Source organism: Strix uralensis, chromosome 11 (assembly GCF_047716275.1).
Source record: "Strix uralensis isolate ZFMK-TIS-50842 chromosome 11, bStrUra1, whole genome shotgun sequence".
Classification (NCBI taxonomy): Eukaryota; Metazoa; Chordata; class Aves; order Strigiformes; family Strigidae; genus Strix; species Strix uralensis.
Window position 1 is genome coordinate 24559326 of NC_133982.1, and position 19007 is coordinate 24578332.

A 19007-nucleotide genomic window follows, 5' to 3' on the forward strand; every position below is an offset into this window, starting at 1 on the left:
ACAGAATGTTGTCTCTGAGTGTTTGTTCTTTGAATATTATTGATCTGTTCAGCTTTCATTGTACAAATTTCACTCTGATGTGATATTGAAGGATAAAAGTTATACTGATGTTGATGTTATTAAATTATTTGCTGTACTGGCATTTTTCTTTGTCTTAGTGTGATGGATGCACTCAGCCCTCCCCACCCGCCCCCTACCTTAAGTGATTTAAGTCACTCATCTGCAACACTTAGTTGCAAGCAGGACAGAGCAAGTTTGTGCTTAATCAAGCTACGTATCTTGCATCTTGAGTTGCCCTGTCGGTGATATATCCATCCACTTTTCTGGAACTTTTCTGGCTAAATTTTCAATAAGGAGTAAAAAAACCCAACTAAGTAATGCTAAGAAGATATCAAAGTTAATTTGCCTAAAGTAATTTGAAATGATTAGGCAGAATAAGACAGTAGCTAAAAAATGGCAAATGCAATGTTTTGTGTAGAAAATAGGGCTGTTTGCAGCAGATTCACACATCCTTCATGGTGTTGCATGTTGCATCTCTCAGATAGTATGTAACATTGGTATTTGATGTCCTTGAAGTTCCCATAAGCAGTTTACCTCTTCCAGAAAGCAATGCACAGCTCTGCCTTTTCAGATGTTAAGCAGGTGTCCCTGAAGTCATTGTACCTGCTGTGAAATGTGAAGCAAAGCAGAGCACTCTGAGCAAATGGCCTCTCGCTTTGAGAGCTCCTCCTTGAATCTAAAAGGCAATGTCATATCAGCTTTTAAAGTGCACTGCATTAAGTCAAGGATTGATTAGCCCACTTCCACTGCAGGCGAGAAGACAAAAAAGAACAGTAAATCCATTTTTTCTCACAATTCAGAAAGAGACAGTCTGCCTTCCCTCCCTGGGCTCTGTTCAGCGAGGAAATATGACTCTGTGGTTAAGAAATCTTTGAAGAAGATCTACACTGCCTTTCATAATTTATGCATGTTCCCTTAGTAAATTCACTTGGTCTCCCTATAGCTCAGTTTCTAATTTGTAAAATGTAATAGCACAGCTTAATCACCTCATAGAGATGTTCAAGGTGTAAACCATTATGTCTGTGAAGAGGTCAAAGATATTTTAATGAAAATTTCCAAGTAAATGCAGAGAAAAGATTGAATATGTAGAAGTCTCTTATGAAAGACAATATATTTTTTAAAGGAGAATTAGAGGGTACTTTTAGTTGTAAATCAGTTGTAAGTGCAATCCAAAAAAGGAGGTAATGACACAAGTTTTTCAGTTTTTGGTTTATTATATTTATCTTGACACAAAGAGAGCTTTCAGAAAGGCCAGTAGTATTTCATGTTATCAAAATCAATGTAAATTATATATAATTATCAATTAGTTGCATCCTGCTCTGTATTTCAGCTAAAAACCAGTGACTTCCATTGCCTTTGAGCTAAGTACAAGAACTCTGGGATGAGATGTCTAGTAGAATCTAATGTTTCCTTCTAAATCAGTAACAAACTTTGAGTTTCTATTTTTCTTCATTTGTGGCCTGATCCACTATGTTACATTCAAAGAGAGTCTTCCAGTTCATTTCAGCAGCACAGGGATTAAGTCTAGAGCACTATAAGCATAAGACCCACATTAAAAGAGGCAGTGGCACAGCAACTCTTGTAGTGTAGGGAAATTGCATTGGGATCAAGTACCGAAAACATTAACTTCTACTTTTATCCAAAACATAGGTGCATCACACTGACGTGATGTTTCCACAGTGGTTCAGAGGGAGTAATACCAGTTCTTGCTCAGTCAATATCATTCCTCGTAGGACTTCCTTAAGAGCTCTTCTTCCATTAGCCATACTCAGCTTGTGCCATGCATATACTTCCCAATTCTATGACTGAAAGTTTGTAAATAGCAGGTTTTCTGAAACAGCAGTTCTGAAAGAAATAGATAAAATATGCAGCTGGTAGTCTCTAGAATGACTGGTAAGTAATTATTGCAAATAATATGGAGTTATGTCACAATGGTTGAAAATAGCATCTGATTTTTGATGGGAAATTTTGCAGTTAATCCAAACACAATTCCATTATGTTTAGTCTCAATCATTTGTTTTAATAAACAGTGGTGCAATAGCATGTATGTAACAGTCAAGCCAACTGATTGTGATATAATTAATTTGCTACACATAAATATTCTTTGTAGTAGTTATTAATCTCTGAAACATTATCTTTAAAGCCTGGAAACTGGACGAGCTTTTTTGTTAGATATTCCTATATATTTATGTACATCTAGTTTTTACAGACAAATTTCCTTCTTGCAGTTCTTGTTCATAAGGATTTGAAACACACTGTAAAACTACCTCATTAGAATCCTTCAAGCAGTTTAACTGGATGTTGTTACAAAGAACAGTGGCTAGGAAACTGCTGTAGAAAAAAAAAAAAATTGCTCTTAGCTTTTGTATCCAAATAAGGGACAATTAGACTTGATTACCTGAATATTCAAAATGTTCATCTTTTATGAAGGTTGGTAGACTACCCTTTTTTCCCTTTTTAGCAACTAATGCGTATCAAAAATTACATGGATACTCAGAGCGATGTTATTACCTCAAGGTTAAAAAGGAAAAAGGATTCTACAGTGAAGGAGGTTCTATTCCAGTTTGTTAAATGGCATTACATCCTTAGCATCATGGAGATGTTTCTGCTTAATAAGTCATCATTATGACTTTATTGACGAAATACTATGATGCTACAAACCAGACTACAAATCAGACCAAAACTCACTAGTTGTATTGCACTTTCTCTTTGTTTGCTGCCTTATGAAAATCTCCTTGGCTTTCTTTAGCAATTGCTGGAAAAATGAGCAAGAAATAAAACATGATTCCAAAGTATTGCTGTTTGGTCACAGGCCTGTGAGGAAAGTACCTTAGGTTATAATCCTTCCTACAATGTCTCTTTATACATTTTTCTGTAAAAGAACAATTGCCTGCAGTTAGATTATTTGCTAGATACAGTGTCACCAGGTCCATGGCTGATTTCATCACGCACCAAACACATTTGCCTATATTAATGCCATACATTTTTTTAAAAAAAGTCTCTTTCTTGGTTACACAAACAGCACCTGAACAGCAGATTTTATTTCTTTTGTCTCAGTCCTGTTGCTTACTGAAAGTCTTCTTGAAGTTGTTGCTGTAATTGTAATTTGAACAGCTCAGATGAAACTGTTGATACCGTTTTCGTTGTAGTTGCAGTTACAATGTCAATTACTGCAAACCTGTGGAAAGCAGATGTGCATCACAGCATTACCCCTGGGGAGATAATAAAAAAACCCCACTGTGTAATCAATACTGTAAAAACGATAGTCTTGCTGGAACTGCGATAGATAAAAGCAGCTAAAGTGCCCCATACACACAGATTACAGTTTACAGATTTTACAGTTTACAGAAATCTTATTAGTGGTTTTTTCATTGATTCATGAGACAGTAATATAGAATAATGTGCCATTATCACTAATGGGAACTGCAGATATCCTTGTTATGAAACTCAGTAGATTAATAGATGCTTATAAAAATATGCAGCACTACAAGGAACTTTTCATAAAAGTAGCAACACCAAAAAAAAGATTAATAATACCAAATTTTCTATAGTGGAGATTCCATTTATCTAGAATCAATTATGAGAAGGGTCTGGTATTTCTATCATAATCTCTGCTGAGCACATTTGCACAGCATACAATTGGCAGGTTTAGTTCAAGACTGACTCAGTATTACAATAATTTTGCAAAGCAAGAGTGAACTTTTTTAGAAAGAGTTGTATTGTGCAGCTACTACATCTGTCTTCCAGAAAGTCCAAAATGGATATATCCATATAGGAAACCAGCTTTCCTTCCAGGAAAAAAGACACAGATCTCCAAACTGCATACTTATATCCTGTGTTGTCACACATTTACATTAAATTGTGCAAGTTTTTCAGAAATTAGGAAAGCAATCTGCGGGTCCTAATCTAAATTCAGAATGCCTACAGTCATGTTCCTGTGCTTTCTAACTGAAATCCATGTGGATAAACACATCTAATATTATCCAGTTAAATTTGTCGTGAGCTGACTCATATGGGCACCTGCTTTCTCTGTTCTTTGGTTTATATAAACTGAAGAGGTACTATGCATGGATACAAAATGACTTTGTAGATCATGTTGAAGTATTTTCTGATGTTCTCATAGGTTGATATTAGGAATTGAGGATGATTTTCACTTACATGTAGCTACAAGTAATATCCTAGGAGACTCTTTTTAAATATTCTTTTCAAGGTATAACAGCCTGGAGAAAAAACCTCAATTATTCATGAATGACTTTTGTGCTCGTTTCTAATGTGTAATAATTTAGACCTTCACTTTAAAAAGAAAATATCAATGAATGGTATTGTAGAAGTCATACTCTCCTGGACAAGTTTGCCCATCATCGGCAGCAGCTCATTTCTCAAATTGAAATAAGCATTTGCTTGGCTTGTGATACTATAGCAAACATTCTTAAGTTGCATTGTATAACCTAATATTCCATCCATGCTTGAATGAAAAAATGCTATTCATTTCACATTTCTACTCTTTTGGCATGCAGTATAAGACAGATTTTAAGCAGTAGATGTGCAGTGAATTTGATAGCAATAAGATAATTGTTCTCAGTCAAAGGCTGGTCTCAATAACAGATTGTGGAAAAACTCCTACCAGAATAAAAAAATAACATTCTTCAGGTTTGTAGAAAGTAAGAACCATGACAGTAGGCATATATCTCTCTTGCTGTGGCTTTGTTTAAGGCTAGTAACCAATGATGTTATGCTAGGGCGAATTTGTAATACTCTCAAGTAGTGATTGGGCATGAACAAATGCAATATTTAGACCGAAACTGATTTACTGATTTATCCTGGAGTGTGATGAAAAGGCACTGAAGGTGAAAATGCTAACACAATGCTAAAAAGGCAATAAGAGCCCACGGGGGCACTTCATAAGCTGATTCCCACAAAACTTAGTAATTCACTGCATACTAATATGCTTCAGAAACACTTATTTCTTGTACGGCACGGTGATATTACTGGAGTGCTGATTTGGCACAATAATAAAACTAAAAATTTCCTGTTACTGTACCTAGTCAGACCTGAGGAACACAGAATGTGTATTTCACAGTGCGTTTGCACTGACAGAGAACTGAGTGGTATTTTCAGGTGTGTGTATGACAGAGGATGGCATGCTCTCATTGTTATATAAAATCAGTTCACGTCCAAATACATGTGAAAAATTTATGTAATACTATGTTGTGATGCAAGCAAAAGTAAGGAGCAAAAAGGAGGTTTGAAAGAGGTAAGTTCTTAATGCATACTATTTACACAAGAATGTCATTCCTGCCAAGCATCTGTATTAGATCACTTTTTAAGGGAGCTGGGAAGAGATTAGTCTTTTGCTTAAGGAAGAATGTGCAGGCGACATGACACAGATGACATCTGTGGAGATTTTAGGAAGCTGTGAGCAGTAAGTGAAGGAAGGATTACTCTGTCCAAGATTTGTGGATCCATGGTTTCCTGCTGTGGGAGAAGGAAATGAAAGATTTGAGCAACGTTCAAGTGCCCGTTAGTCAGTGGAGAGAATGGAGCTGTCCTGGCTCCAAAGTGGCGGGACGGGAAAGACTGCAGAGCACAGTGGATAAGATAAAATAAGAATCATAATCCTGGAAGAAAGATAGACATTTGTTCAAAGCAATTAAATCAGACTTTAAAAACGCAGAAAGTGGTTACAGGTGGCTCCATGACTCCTGCCATCCATGAACATCTGCATATCCAGTATGTTGAAAACAGGAGGACATGAAGAAGGTGAAGCCCATTTGAAAAACTTCAAAAACACTTTACTAAACCAGCTTTCTACTTGTGCCATGTATAAATCAGATGGCTGTAGAGCTGCCTGCTCTTTCTTTTTCTTAACTGTATGTGATAAATGCAGCCTGTTTACTAATGCAGGTTTCATCGATTCATATAGGACTGGCATTTATAGTTGTTACTTCATTTGGCTACTACACAGCTATAGTTGTCTTCTAACTTGACACCTGACACAGCTTCTTAACCATTTTGTAACAAACAAAGAAGAATCTAAAGAACAGGAAGTCAGCTAATTTGTGGGTTTTCCTCACTGCAGTGAAGACAGTTGAAAAGCCTAACTTGTGGTGTGGTCTGGTCTTCGTTTTAGTTTGTTTTTCCTGAGGGTACTCAGAACCTGAAGATTGAAACTGTGGGTACTACTACTTCTAAAAAAATCAAACCAATTGTGCTCTAAAATGCAAGTACTGTATTATTACGTCTCTAGCGCACTGAAACACAAAAATATTATTTACTGTTAGAATGCCGTTAAATGCTTTTATTTCAACTCCTATTTACAGAACATGAAACGCAGCGGTTATGCAAAAGCACAGACTATATGAATTTGCACTTCAAAGTGAAATGGTTTTATAATGAGTATGTGCGAGAACTCTCTGCTTTCAAGGATGCAGTGCCTGAATACTCTCTGTAAGTAGTGTATAGGGAAGTGTCCCATGGGTTTGGGTTTGGTGCAAGGTTTATTTTGGTCAAATATTTATGCTCAAGTTTGTGCAAGATCTCAAGGTGCCTAGCACTGACAAAATTCTTCATTCTATCACATTAAATAGCCCAAGCGTTAGAAGCGTGATTAGCTATTTCATAGAACACTTCATCCAACTGTTGTAACTGCAGGTCTGCATAGATGACAAAATATATTGGCCAGAAAATGCCTGAGGAAGGTATGAAATGTGGGAACAGCAGCAGTATTAGTTATAGGCCCCTGCATTTGTTTCATACCCAAATTTGGATAAAGATACAATGCTAATGGGATATACCACTGAAATTATTCTTACTGCATTGAGTTAGTATTCAGCTGCTGCTTTCATTTTCGCCTTTCCTCCTGCAATGCATTCAGTCCTGTCCTTTTACATGAGCTATCCATAATGTCATTCCTTAATCTTCTGCAAGTCTGCTGATTTGCCAAGATGGTTTCAGGTCTGTTATTGCATTAAAATTTTTAAAAATAAACTAAAGAAAAATAAAACACAGTTGATGTTTTATTAAAGCAAAGTTTTATCCAAGTTATTTCACATACAATTAAAAAATAAATGTTAACAAAGAACCAATACTGATAAAAGATACATTCTAAAATTTTAGAAAATGTACAGGATATGATCCTCTGCAAAACATGGACATGTTTCTCTGGTGGCTACTGCTAATTTTCCATCAGTAAGGTAGACCAGTTAGAGTATTGTGAAACTGAAGCCTGAAAGACCTTTTGGTAGCCACAATGTCTTTGGTGACAAAAATTTTTCTAGGATGATAGACTTAGCAACTAGAACAGATGTGATGACAGAAGATGCCAAACTGCTGGGTGGTACAGCATCCTTCCTTTCAGGATCTTTATGAAATATACTTACTTTACTTTACAAAATTGGTTTCAGGTGGTTTGAACCATTTGTCATTCAGTGGCTGGATGAAAATGAGGATGTCTCAATGGAATTTCTTCACGGAGCACTAGAAAGAGACAAAAAAGATGGGGTGAGCCTTTATTTTTCAAATAAAATAATAGAGAAAGTATTAAAGACGGTTATTTAGTGCTGCAAAACCAGAAGTACATTTGGTCCCACAGTATCCTTGTTACACCTCAGTCAGTAATGGTTCTTGGAAGACAACCCTATGGAAAAATTCCTGCCCTAATTTCATCTGCCTGAATTCCCCATAGACTTCAATTTATGGTTTCACTAAACCCTGATGTGATACTGATTTCATGAAAGAGAATTTTGTTTATAAGAGGTTTGAAAATAATAGAAATGTGAAAGCAACATTTCTCAGTATTATCAGTGAGACTTGCTTTAAAATTTGTTTTTATTTATTACTTTTTATGACTCTAGGAAGAATTTCAAGTGTAAGAAAATCATTTAATACAGTTTTGATCTCTGAACAAACATTAACTTGTTTGAATGTTCTTAGTTTCAGCAAACATCAGATCATGCCCTCTTCTCTTGTTCTGTGGTTGATGTCTTCACACAGCTCAATCAAAGCTTTGAGATTATTAGGAAACTGGAGTGTCCTAATCCAGAAGCACTATCTCATTTAATGAGAAGATTTGCAAAGGTAAATTAAAACCAGTGCATCTCAACTAAGCTTCAGAGAGAGTGACATTGTTTTACCATGTACTTAAAAACTAAAGTAATTCCAATGTTGTTTAGAATCAATCTCTTCTATCTCTGACTGGGATCCTTAGAAAGACATGCTGTCTGTGCCTTAAGACTGTTTTTCATCTACTTTGTCAAAATCATTTACCAGTTTGAGAAGTTATATCCTCTCTGAGATTTCATATACATATATGTTATGGAATCAATTATTATTCTTGATAAGCACTGATTACAATTCCATTAATGGAGCAATTCAGTGAAATGCAATTATCTAATTAGTCAATGCGAGGGAAGGAAAAATCCAAGGTATGGCAATAAAGTATTGTTGGTTGAAGCCCTGAGATGGTAGTTCTTATTCATCTGCTGTTTGATAAACTCAAATTTGTCAGGCCAGCTTTCCATTTGGATTATATTTCCTCACAAGTTTTAGATTTCCATTACAGTCCTGTTGGCTTTAGAAAAGTTTGCATTTACATTTATTCCTGTTCTTCCATTGCAACACTTTTCCATTTGCAAACAAATTTCCTATTTACATGATTATTGTAAGGTAAGCTCATATTGCCAGGCTTTGAATAGTGCTCCCTTGGTCTTGTTTTTCCATTATATTTTAATCTGTGCATTGTCACCCTAGAGGATTTTTTGAGCTTGCTACTATTTCATGAAGTATGTAGCACGTTGAAAGGAGTAGAGCTCTCAATGCTTCTCAAAACCAGTATGACTAAAATTAAAGTATCTCTGCTATTGAAGATTACATTCCATTAAGAATAAACCACCATCTGTTGTGCAGGGATTTGAAAATATGCACACAGGATTGCTTATATCTGAAAAAATACTACATACTAAACATGTAAGCACCTGTAAAATCTATAACTTATATAAACCTTTTTTGTTTTTTTATTATTTTTGTTTTACATGATTAAATTTACCATTTAAAATATTATTCTCCTCTCCTAGACTATCAACAAAGTGCTTCTTCAGTATGCTGTAATTATTTCAAATTACTTCAGCTCATATTGTGATAAAGAAAATGTGGTGAGTAAAAAAGCTGTGTTTTATTTCTGCCTCAGAGACTACGTTTAAATGATTTACTGTACTTTTTGAAAATGTAATCACTTTTGTGTTTGAGAAAAAGCATGAATGGAGGAAGGGATTTTTGTTTTGCTTTATTTTTTAATAAGGTCAGCATGTTTTCATACGTCAGCATGTTTTCATAGCTGTTTACATTGCTGTGAAAAGCTGGAATAGGTGGAATTAGTTAAGAATCCTAGTTAATAATTTCAGTATTAAAGTAGAAAAAAAAATTACAAGACGGTCAGAAATTCTCCCTGGATAACAGCCTTATACAATGGTGAATGTATCTTCATCCTTTTTTCCAAACAGAAGAAAGTATTTTTGTTTGAGTTTTCATTTTGCATTGGCTTGCTTCTTTTTATCAATTTATTCACTAAAGAATTTATAAGATCATTCTTATAATGCAAGGAGTGTGTGCAGACTTTTCTGCTACTGCCACTCACTCTCTGCATCTTTATCCATGCAGCAGTGAGATGAAAATCATCTGCTATTTTGTGCCTCACTGCTTACAAGGGACTCCTTAGTGAAGGACCAGATTGCCATGGACTCAGAAATGAAAGAGATATGCACACTAAAGATGTGGTTAAGCAAATCATTATCAGTAGCTTAACATGACAAAGGAAAATTGTTCTTGTAACTTTAAGTAGAAGTTTTGTATACAATTTTTTGCAGAGGAGTGACTTCTATGTATATAGACATGTCATGTCTCAGAGTTAACTTCCCACTTCAGGTATTTTCAACCTTGAATCCCTCTGCAGTAAACACATTGAAAAAACTCACTTCAGTAGATAACCACATATCTTTCTTCTGGTGGTACTGAATCTTTTCAGCATTTGAGAAGCGTAAAAGCACCAGACCAAGTTTGGCAATCATTATGTAAAGAGAATCAGTTTTATAGGTGTAGAAACACTAGGAAATATGCCAGGAATGGAATGGGATGGAATGGAATGGAATGGAATGGGATGGGATGGAATGGAATGGGATGGGATGGGATGGGATGGGATGGGATGGAATGGAATGGGATGGAATAGAATAGAATAGAATAGAATAGAATAGAATAGAATAGAATAGAATAGAATAGAATAGAATAGAATAGAATAGAATAGAATAGAAATAGAATAGAAATAGAATAGAAATAGAATAGAAATAGAATAGAATAGAAATAGAATAGAATAGTTCAGTTGGAAGGGACCTTCAATGATCATCTAGTCCTACTGTCCTACCAATTCAGGGCTGACCAAGTTAAAGCATGTTATTAAGGGCATTGTCCAAATGCCCCTTAAACACTGACAGGCTTGGGGCATTGACCAGTGCTCTAGGAAGCCTGTTCTAGTGTTTGACCCTCCTCTCAGGAAAGAAATGCTTCCTAATGTCAAGCCTGAACTTCCCCTGATGTAACTATGAACCATTCCTACACGTCCTGTCACTGGTTACCAGTTGATGTACGATAGACCAGCACACATCTTGCCAGTTTTTTTCCCTGTAATCTAGCAGGATGTAAATCTCCAAGCATTTTTAACTTAACAAAGTTTAACTTTACAAATCTCCAGGGCAAATACAGATCTGAAAAGAACACAACACTCTCTCTCCGGTATGGAGAAGTAAATACATTGCATGTCTTCTACTTTAATGTTAATCAGTCCAAAACAAGTTTTATCTAAAATAATCTGTCTCTGTATTTGACCCAATATAAGCCATAACTGTTCTCAAAAATTAATGTAAAAAAGAATGAAATATTTTTCTCTATTCATTTCAATGCTAATATTAAATAAAGCTTACTGCTTTCTAGAAGAAATTAGTTTTGTTACATAGTGTTGAGTCATTGAGTCAAACTGTTTGTGTAGTCTTTTGGCCTGTCCAATGGATTGTTTTGATTGTTGGAATTTCTGAAGTCACGCTGGTATGCCAATCTCTACTAAGGCTTTAGATAGAATTCATCTGGTATAAAGTGTTATATCAAATGCCTTTGGGGGACATAACATTTCTAACAGAAGCTACCTTCTTGAAATACATATGTTTAGTTTTATAAAGACCATTTGATCTGGTGATCTCAACTATATTAAAAGTCCATCTCCTGAATTAGAATTGATAGAAAAGATTAAAACAAATACTTTTTATGATTAAAGTTAGATTTTGGCAGTCTTTTTCAAGTCAATACTTATACTATTTTTATTAAACACTATAAAATGTGCATATAAACTGTTCCAATAAAAGCATACCAAAGGTGCTTTTCAGAAAGACATGTATCTAATGTAAAAACATCCTCTTATCTTCCACCTCCTGTCAGAGTTTACAAACAAACCTGGTTTTATGTATTGTACTTGCCACTCACTTTTACCTGTTGTTGTGTCTGGCTGTCTGATTCCTGTAAATTGCTGCAAAAAGTATTCTGAAGGGCAGGATAAGAATGAAACAGTAAGATGAGAATGTTTTTAAGTTCTGGTTCTGTTATTTACTGACAGCAACAGAAAATTTTCCATTGAGCCAAGGTAGGCTTAGGCTCTGAAAGAGCAACCTTAGCTAGCCTCAGAGGAAACTCTGAAAATTGCCTCCGTATGAAGTACTTACCTCATAGATTCAGTATATTGCCTAAGGCATTTGCACTTGTTTTGAACAAAAGAACCAAGATGTTATATTCAGCTACTTATTGCCCCATCAGAAATCATAATCATTGATCTGTGATACTGCAGATAGTTTCCAGAATAATGAATATGTCAGAAGAGAAGACATAGCACAGGAGAGGAGGACAGTCTTAGCGATCATAAATTAATAGAAGGTAGATAAACAAATAGAAGTGGGGTTTGTGGATTTTTCAGGAAACAGGAAGACAGGTGATATTTCAACCATTATACAGAGCCAGCTGTCTTTTGCAGGAGGACAAATAGCAGGCTTTACTGGGGAGCAGTAATGTAAGTATTAAGAAGTTAGATCAAATTTCTTTTTTTTCCTTCAGTTGAGAAGGACTCTGACACCAAATTCCTTTGAGAGTAATGTAGAATTAAAACTAAATCATATTATTGACCTTCTGAATACCAAAGTCTAATCACACCATGTTTCAGCACTACATTGGAACATGCTATTAGGTAGAAAGGTACAAATGAGTGTCAATCACTGTAATCATTCCATCACCTTTTTGCTGTCTGATAAAAGTATATGTGTTTTATTGAAATGCATTATTTCAGTGTCTAAATTAATCTAATCATGCACTAGAACACACTGACCTTGGCCAACCAGAACTCTTCTAGCAAGTATTGTTTATTGCTTCCCCTGCACCATACCAAACTAGCATATAATGTCATCTGAGTACACAAAGTTCTAGTAATAGATCCTTTCTTCCATAATTTTGTCATAAGCTGCTTAATTTTATCCATGTTTTACTTTTTACCTTACGTTTATCCAGCAATTGCTGTTTTTTACAGTGTGGCTCTGTATTCTGCCTTAAAAACAATGAGCTTAAACATCAATTTTTTAGACTAAAATAGTATGTTTACAAAATTCTATTGCCTAATTAATTCACCAATTTTTCAAGCAATGCAAAATCTACATTTCTGAAATATTATCTTGCTATTAACAAAACTGCCTGGTGATTTATTCACTGAGTTAAATGCAGTTGGCGGCCAGTTACCCTGGAGGTGTTTAACAGTCAGGTTGACATAGCTCTTAGCGATCTGGTGGAGTTGAGAACGGTCAGTGTTACGTTAACAGTTGGACTGGATGATCTTCAAGGTCTTTTCCAACGTAGATGATTCTGTGATTCAAACACTTAAGCATCAGCCATTATCTGGGTTACAGTGCTGTCAGTTTTCTGCAAGGACTGGGTATAAAAAGCAATTTGTCAATCCCTTTCCCTCAGTCTATCTTCACTCCTAAAGTACTTTGATCATTATTGTGTCTACTCGCCAAGAGATGATAATGTACTACTTGCATTAATCCACCCAATGTAATTGTATTAAGTATGACTAGCAACTACACGGGATGTAAGGTCCAGGACGTGAAATACTGGGATCTGAAAACTGCCCAGCTGGTTGGAAGAAGGTGTTCAGTTTCCTGTGGGGCAACACGGTCTTAAGGGCATAATGGGCAGGCACTGGCTGAGTGGGTTTGCTGCCTGGGCAAAGAGGAGTGTGAATGAAAGAAGGAAGGGAAGGCAGCAGTGGTTAGGATCCTGAGATCCTCCTCTAAAAAACACAATAGCGTGAATGTAGGGCTGCTGAAGAACTGGTCTTCAGCCCAGAGGCTGTGAATACACATATTCATACATAAAAGGAACACAACATGCACATTCTCACATTTAGTGTTCTCTTTATAGCCCTGTATCTTGATGAACAACATTCAACAATTAAGAGTCCAGCTTGAGAAAATGTTTGAGTCGATGGGAGGAAAGGAGGTGAGTCATATTTGTTTCCTGGTGCATTCAAAGTTCCTTAGAGATCATTAGCACCATGTTTTCAAGAAAATCAAAATGTTTAAAAAAAAGAAAAAAAAGTGTACAAGAACTATTTAATGTCCTGACAATACTAGAAAGACCTAACACTATTTCACATTAACATGCTAATGATCTGTAAAGTTCAACGAGCACTGGGTGTTTTGTGTTGCAATCTGTAGCGCCAGCTTTATTTTAATGTTTGTATTGGACTATACTTTGCTTTTTTATGTATTGGTACGTTTTGCCTGTATCTGAAAATTTTGTAGAATATGTGCTTTGTGCTTTGTCTGTAATGTGTCATGTCTTTGTCTAATGCCTTTGACTTGCAATCCACTAAACAGAAGAAAGAAGGAGAGAGATTCTCTTATGAGGTTTGTGATAGTAAGCATCTTTTATTATTCCTGACCACATTTTCTAAGGCTAAGAACAGTCACATTTCCTACTAATTTCCATTGATGCATTTGTGTAATTCCCTATGATCTAAAAATCAAAAAGAGCTATGCTTGGGCATTCAGTTGACACTCTAAATTTAAAGGTTTGACTAGGCAGATAGTGTAAAGACTTTCAGAGTTTCTAAAAAATCTATAAAACATTTTTTAAGTGCACTTTTCAGTATCTGAGGGCCTGCATTCAAGATTTGGCACCATTTCACCAAGAGCTGCTACTCAACAGTCCAGAACATGCTTAGCTTTATCTCTTTTTATATTTCAGAAGACTTAAAAATGCTTGAATTCCTGTCAACAGTAAAAGGACACAAACATGTGCTTCAATACTTTTTTGACTGTAGTCTTTGACTGTTTTGAAAGCTAATGAAGAAATTAACATCTTTTCAAGATATAGTATCCTGTCTTCTTATTAAAAGCAATGTTTAGATCATGAATATAATATCCTTATTATCAGTAGCTGGCTTTAAAAACGAAGTTACACGTACATCAGCTTTTTCTTGTTGAGACTGTCGTTTGATAGTTTCACAAAACTTTGATCTAATGTGAGCACATTATAGAGAGACTTGGACAATACATTACTTCATATTTTCACATCCTCAGTGGGACATTGCAGGGGTAAGATAGTCCCCTGTGTCACGCAATGAATATCACCTTTCAGATGAACCTACAGATTAACTCCATGGTGTGGAGGTTTTGTTGAGCTAGCAATAGCTTCTTGAAGCTGCCATGGCAAAAATACTTCCTACCCCAGAGAACATGAAATAAAATTCTGTAGCCCTGTCATCATTAAAATTTTTGTATCAAACTTTGAAAATAGATATTTATCATCCAGACGTAGCTATGTTTTTTGTGATTCTTATTAATCCCCTTTCACTCTCCGAATATTACAAATAATCTTGTCTTCCTTGCTGTTATGTTCTGTGCAAAGTACTTTTTGTATTAAGTTTTGGATCCAATCCTACACGTTGAATGTCATGAATCATAAAACCAGCTAAGTGTCGATAAATCCTGATGAAGACAAGGGCAGAGGAAAGCTGAGTAACACTTTACGTCTCTATCTATCAAATTACTTTCAAATCAGAATATTTTCTTAAATCTCCAAAATGTTCCATTTTCCTCAAGAAAATATTGGTTTTTCTTTTGCTCCCAATAGCTTATATAATAAAAAATATAGTCAAAAAATAATTAGGGTTTTTCATAGCAGTTTTCTTTCAAAATCTCTCATCGCTTCTCATCCTTTCTGCTTTCCCTTTTGATGTTAATGAGGATGGATTATTAAGGGTGTTACAATATCAAAGCAACATTTCCTACAACCATGGTGCAACATGCAACCGTTGGAGAGATTTCAGAGATAGTTTTCTAAAATCCCTATGTTAGGTACCTTAAGTGCATCTCTGATTCATGGTCTAAGAAAAAAGATCTAAAAAATAACATTCAAAGTTTTGTTTGTTTATTATTAGGGGAATTTCTTGAAGAAAAGGACATTCATGCTCAATTTCTTGTCACCCATATATCTAAGTGCCCCTAAAATGTTTGTCCGCAGATTGGAATACTTATTGCCCTAGCTATTTCAAGAGCATAAACGCTAATGGCCAATTTGCCTTATTGAACTGGTAATTATAAGAAACAAAGCCAGCAATAAAATCTGTAAGCAGTTTCTTTGCAGGGAGAAAATAGTTTAATATTTTGCTAGTGGAGGGCATAAAAAGTCAGATGATTTTCAGCAGAATAATGAGACCTATTCCAGTTGAAGCAAAACTAATTCTAAGAAAAATTAAATGCTGTTAATCTCCTCGGTGTCACGTTGTGAGCAGTATGTCTTTCAAACTATGCAGTCAAAACACCACAATCAAGCAGCAGTCCCTGTGCTCCGAGCAGGCCTATTGCATATTGCCAGGCAGGGAGCTCTATAAATAGAGAAAAACCTGGGCTCTTGGCTCCCCTGCCATTAAAATAAAATAGTCTGAACAATATGAGTTTCTTTATTAACTCTTCTTTTCTGCTGTAGCCAAGCAGGAAGGGTACTTAAAAAATTATATAAATGAGACCAGTCTGTCATAATAAAGTGAAAGTAGTAAAGTGGGATCCAACCCAGCATATTTTTTTTCAAAAATTAAGTCCAAAATCATGGGAACAGATCATCTTAATGTAGAATTCTGATTTAGCTCCCGTTTGTTTTTGTCCAAAAGGAGTGCATATGTTTGCACTAAATCATTTTCTGATGTCTGACAAGTTGGAAACTGATAAAAGGGAAAGAAAAAAAGTTAATGCTTGTGTTGCTGTTCACCAGATGGCAGAACACGGCACAAATGAGTTACAGCAATTAGGATCAAAAAAAAGGTGGAAAGCAAAAGATGATTGTTTATGTACAACAGTATTACATTGACTGTGGGTAAACCATATTTCCACTCCGGTAAGCTCAGTTCCAACTTTATGTGTAATGCTTAGGAATTCCTATAAGAATCTACATGTGGTCCTAAAGACTTTGATGGGATGACAGAGGCCCAGACTTAAGCAGAATAATTCTGAAGTATCCATCTTTAAATCTGTAAAGTCAGAGGCCTAAGTATTTGTAGAAGTGGCAGCCAAATATCTCAAAATGGAATTCCCTGCACCTAGAGAGTTGGGTGAGGGGGTGGAGAAAGGGTGATATCTATCAGAGACAAAAAGAACCATTAAAGTGACAGACCTGATAAATACCTGTATCTTCACTAGATGTACATACAATATGTAAAACTATTTTCTGAATGGAAGTAACCAGGTGGTCCCATTAGGAAACTATAAGCAATTAGACCTGTGAAATTGCAGATAAATGGAATTCAGATTAGAGAGGTTCCATTTAGCTCATGCAAAAGTAATTTACATCTCTGTAGTTTCCTATAGAAACATTACCAAATTTGCAATTAACAAGATTATGTCCCTGCTAGCACACATTAATTACAGCATGGAAAAGATGAATCTAACATATTAAGTCAAAAGCAGCGAAATTCATCAGATCTTTAATTCTTTTCCAAGTCTTGTATGTATAAAAAATTTCACAGTTTTAGACAGGCAGCATTTGGAATCAGTGATGTTCAAATATTTCTTATTCTCTGCTTTTATTTAGCATTCAGAAAAAGTCAAACTTCTGATTATCTGTTTAATAATCTATAATTAACAGATCTTATGAAGTGTGCCAACAAATTTATGAGTATGTTCTGCTGTGAGTAAAAATTAACTCTATTATTTAAGATGGTAAAATAACAAATATTTACAAACCTAAGTCAAGCAAAATAAGAATTGGTAGAAAAGTATGATTTACATGTTAACAGGTTAATAACATTTCCACTACCGAAATAAGTTTTCTGTTCAAAAAAATTCAGATTTTGATGCCTGAGCAACTGTTGTGGTTTGAGCTCAGAGGGCAACTAAGCACCACGCAGCTGCTCACTCCCCCCTTCTCCCCAGTGCTGAGAAGGAGGAAATAAAGCAAAGGCACTACTCGCTCCCCCCTTTTCCCCAGCCCTTGGAAGGAGAAAATAAAGCAAAAGAACCAGGAAACTGAGAATAAGGACAGGGAGGATGATCTCATCCGTTATGGCACAAGCAAAAGACAGACTTGTTAGGGCAAGAAAAACATAAATTTAATACAGACACTAACAACAACAGTTAACAGACAGAGTAGGACTGTGAGAAGCATTACTACATCCTCAAAACACCTTCTCCCACCCCTCCCCTCTTCCCAGGCTCAGCTTTGCTCCTGATATCTCTACCTCCTTCCCCCCAGCAGTGCAGGGGGCAGGGAATGGGGGTGCAGTCAGTCCTGATGCTTCTTCCACCTCGGTGGGGGAACACCTGGCATTCCTCCCCTGTCCCAGCGCAGCCCCCTCTCACAGGAGGCAGAACTCCACAAACCAACCCCGACATGAGTCACTCCCACAGGTGTGTGGGTCACCCCCATGTGTTGCGATCCTCACAGTGCTGAACTACAGCAGCGGGGCCTTCTTCCCACAGGGTCCCGGCCTTCTTCGGGTGCGGTCACCTGTCCTGGTGTGGCCCCGCCCCCCCCCCCCCCCCCCCCCCGCCACAAATTGGTATCTGCTCCACAGGTGGCAGAGGGGGCAGCCCTGCCATCTCACCACGGGGTATAGGGGAGTCTCTGCTCTGGCACACCTCTCCCACTTCCTCCTCTGTTCTTCCACTGCCCTTGGTGTTCACATGGATGTTCTCACAATTCACACCACTGCTCCCAGGTTCCCCTTCTTAAATATGTCAATAGAACCCAAGAAGCTAAAGGATAAATAGTCTTTTCTCTCTTTCGATGCTTAAATTAGATACAGCACATTATGGCACTCATCTTTTTTCCCCCAATAATAATCTGCTCAGTTAGGGCTTTTTTTCTTTTATTTTCCTGAAGAATTATTCAGGCATGGGGTTTTTTTCCTTCTTCATCAAACTCTATGGAGCAGATGAGACTTGAGGAGAAAAAGAGAAGTCCCCAATACTGTAGATATTTCATTTTAATTTCTGTATATCCCTATATGACATCTTCACTGATGCTGATCAACATTGCCTTTTGTCTCACTTTCATCCTTTCCTTCTGGTTGATTGTGGAGTAGGGTAACATTAGGGCTAGATTAGCCCTATAATTCATCATTTAACCACATCTTGGTGGATGAGATTTCTGCAGCTGAGCATGTTTGTATCTATTTACTTAAACTGATACTAGTAGCAACTAGTATGAAGAATTACAGATTGCATTTACCTGAGTTCTTATACACTTCCCTTCTATGATAACTCTGCACTATCCAGAAACAGATTGGCTCATGAAACAGAGATGGTTGTTTTTGTCGTTACTCCCTTGCTAGTAAGCAATGTCAGCCAAGTCAAGGACGCTGAGGACTTCTC

The 19007-nt window shown here is 36.4% G+C and overlaps 1 protein-coding gene across 3 annotated transcripts in view; it reads left to right on the plus strand.

Moving 5' to 3' along the window:
* Positions 1-19007, plus strand: part of UNC13C (unc-13 homolog C) — a 164474-nt gene that overhangs the window by 113039 nt on the left and 32428 nt on the right. For 2 of the 3 annotated variants that reach the window (XM_074879935.1, XM_074879937.1), the window contains 6 exons: positions 6381-6507; positions 7464-7560; positions 7993-8136; positions 9132-9209; positions 13558-13635; positions 14016-14045. In XM_074879935.1, coding sequence (XP_074736036.1) covers positions 6381-6507; positions 7464-7560; positions 7993-8136; positions 9132-9209; positions 13558-13635; positions 14016-14045 — 554 coding nt within the window. The remainder of the gene's footprint in view (positions 1-6380; positions 6508-7463; positions 7561-7992; positions 8137-9131; positions 9210-13557; positions 13636-14015; positions 14046-19007) is intronic. The other variant, XM_074879938.1, reaches the window with a different exon arrangement.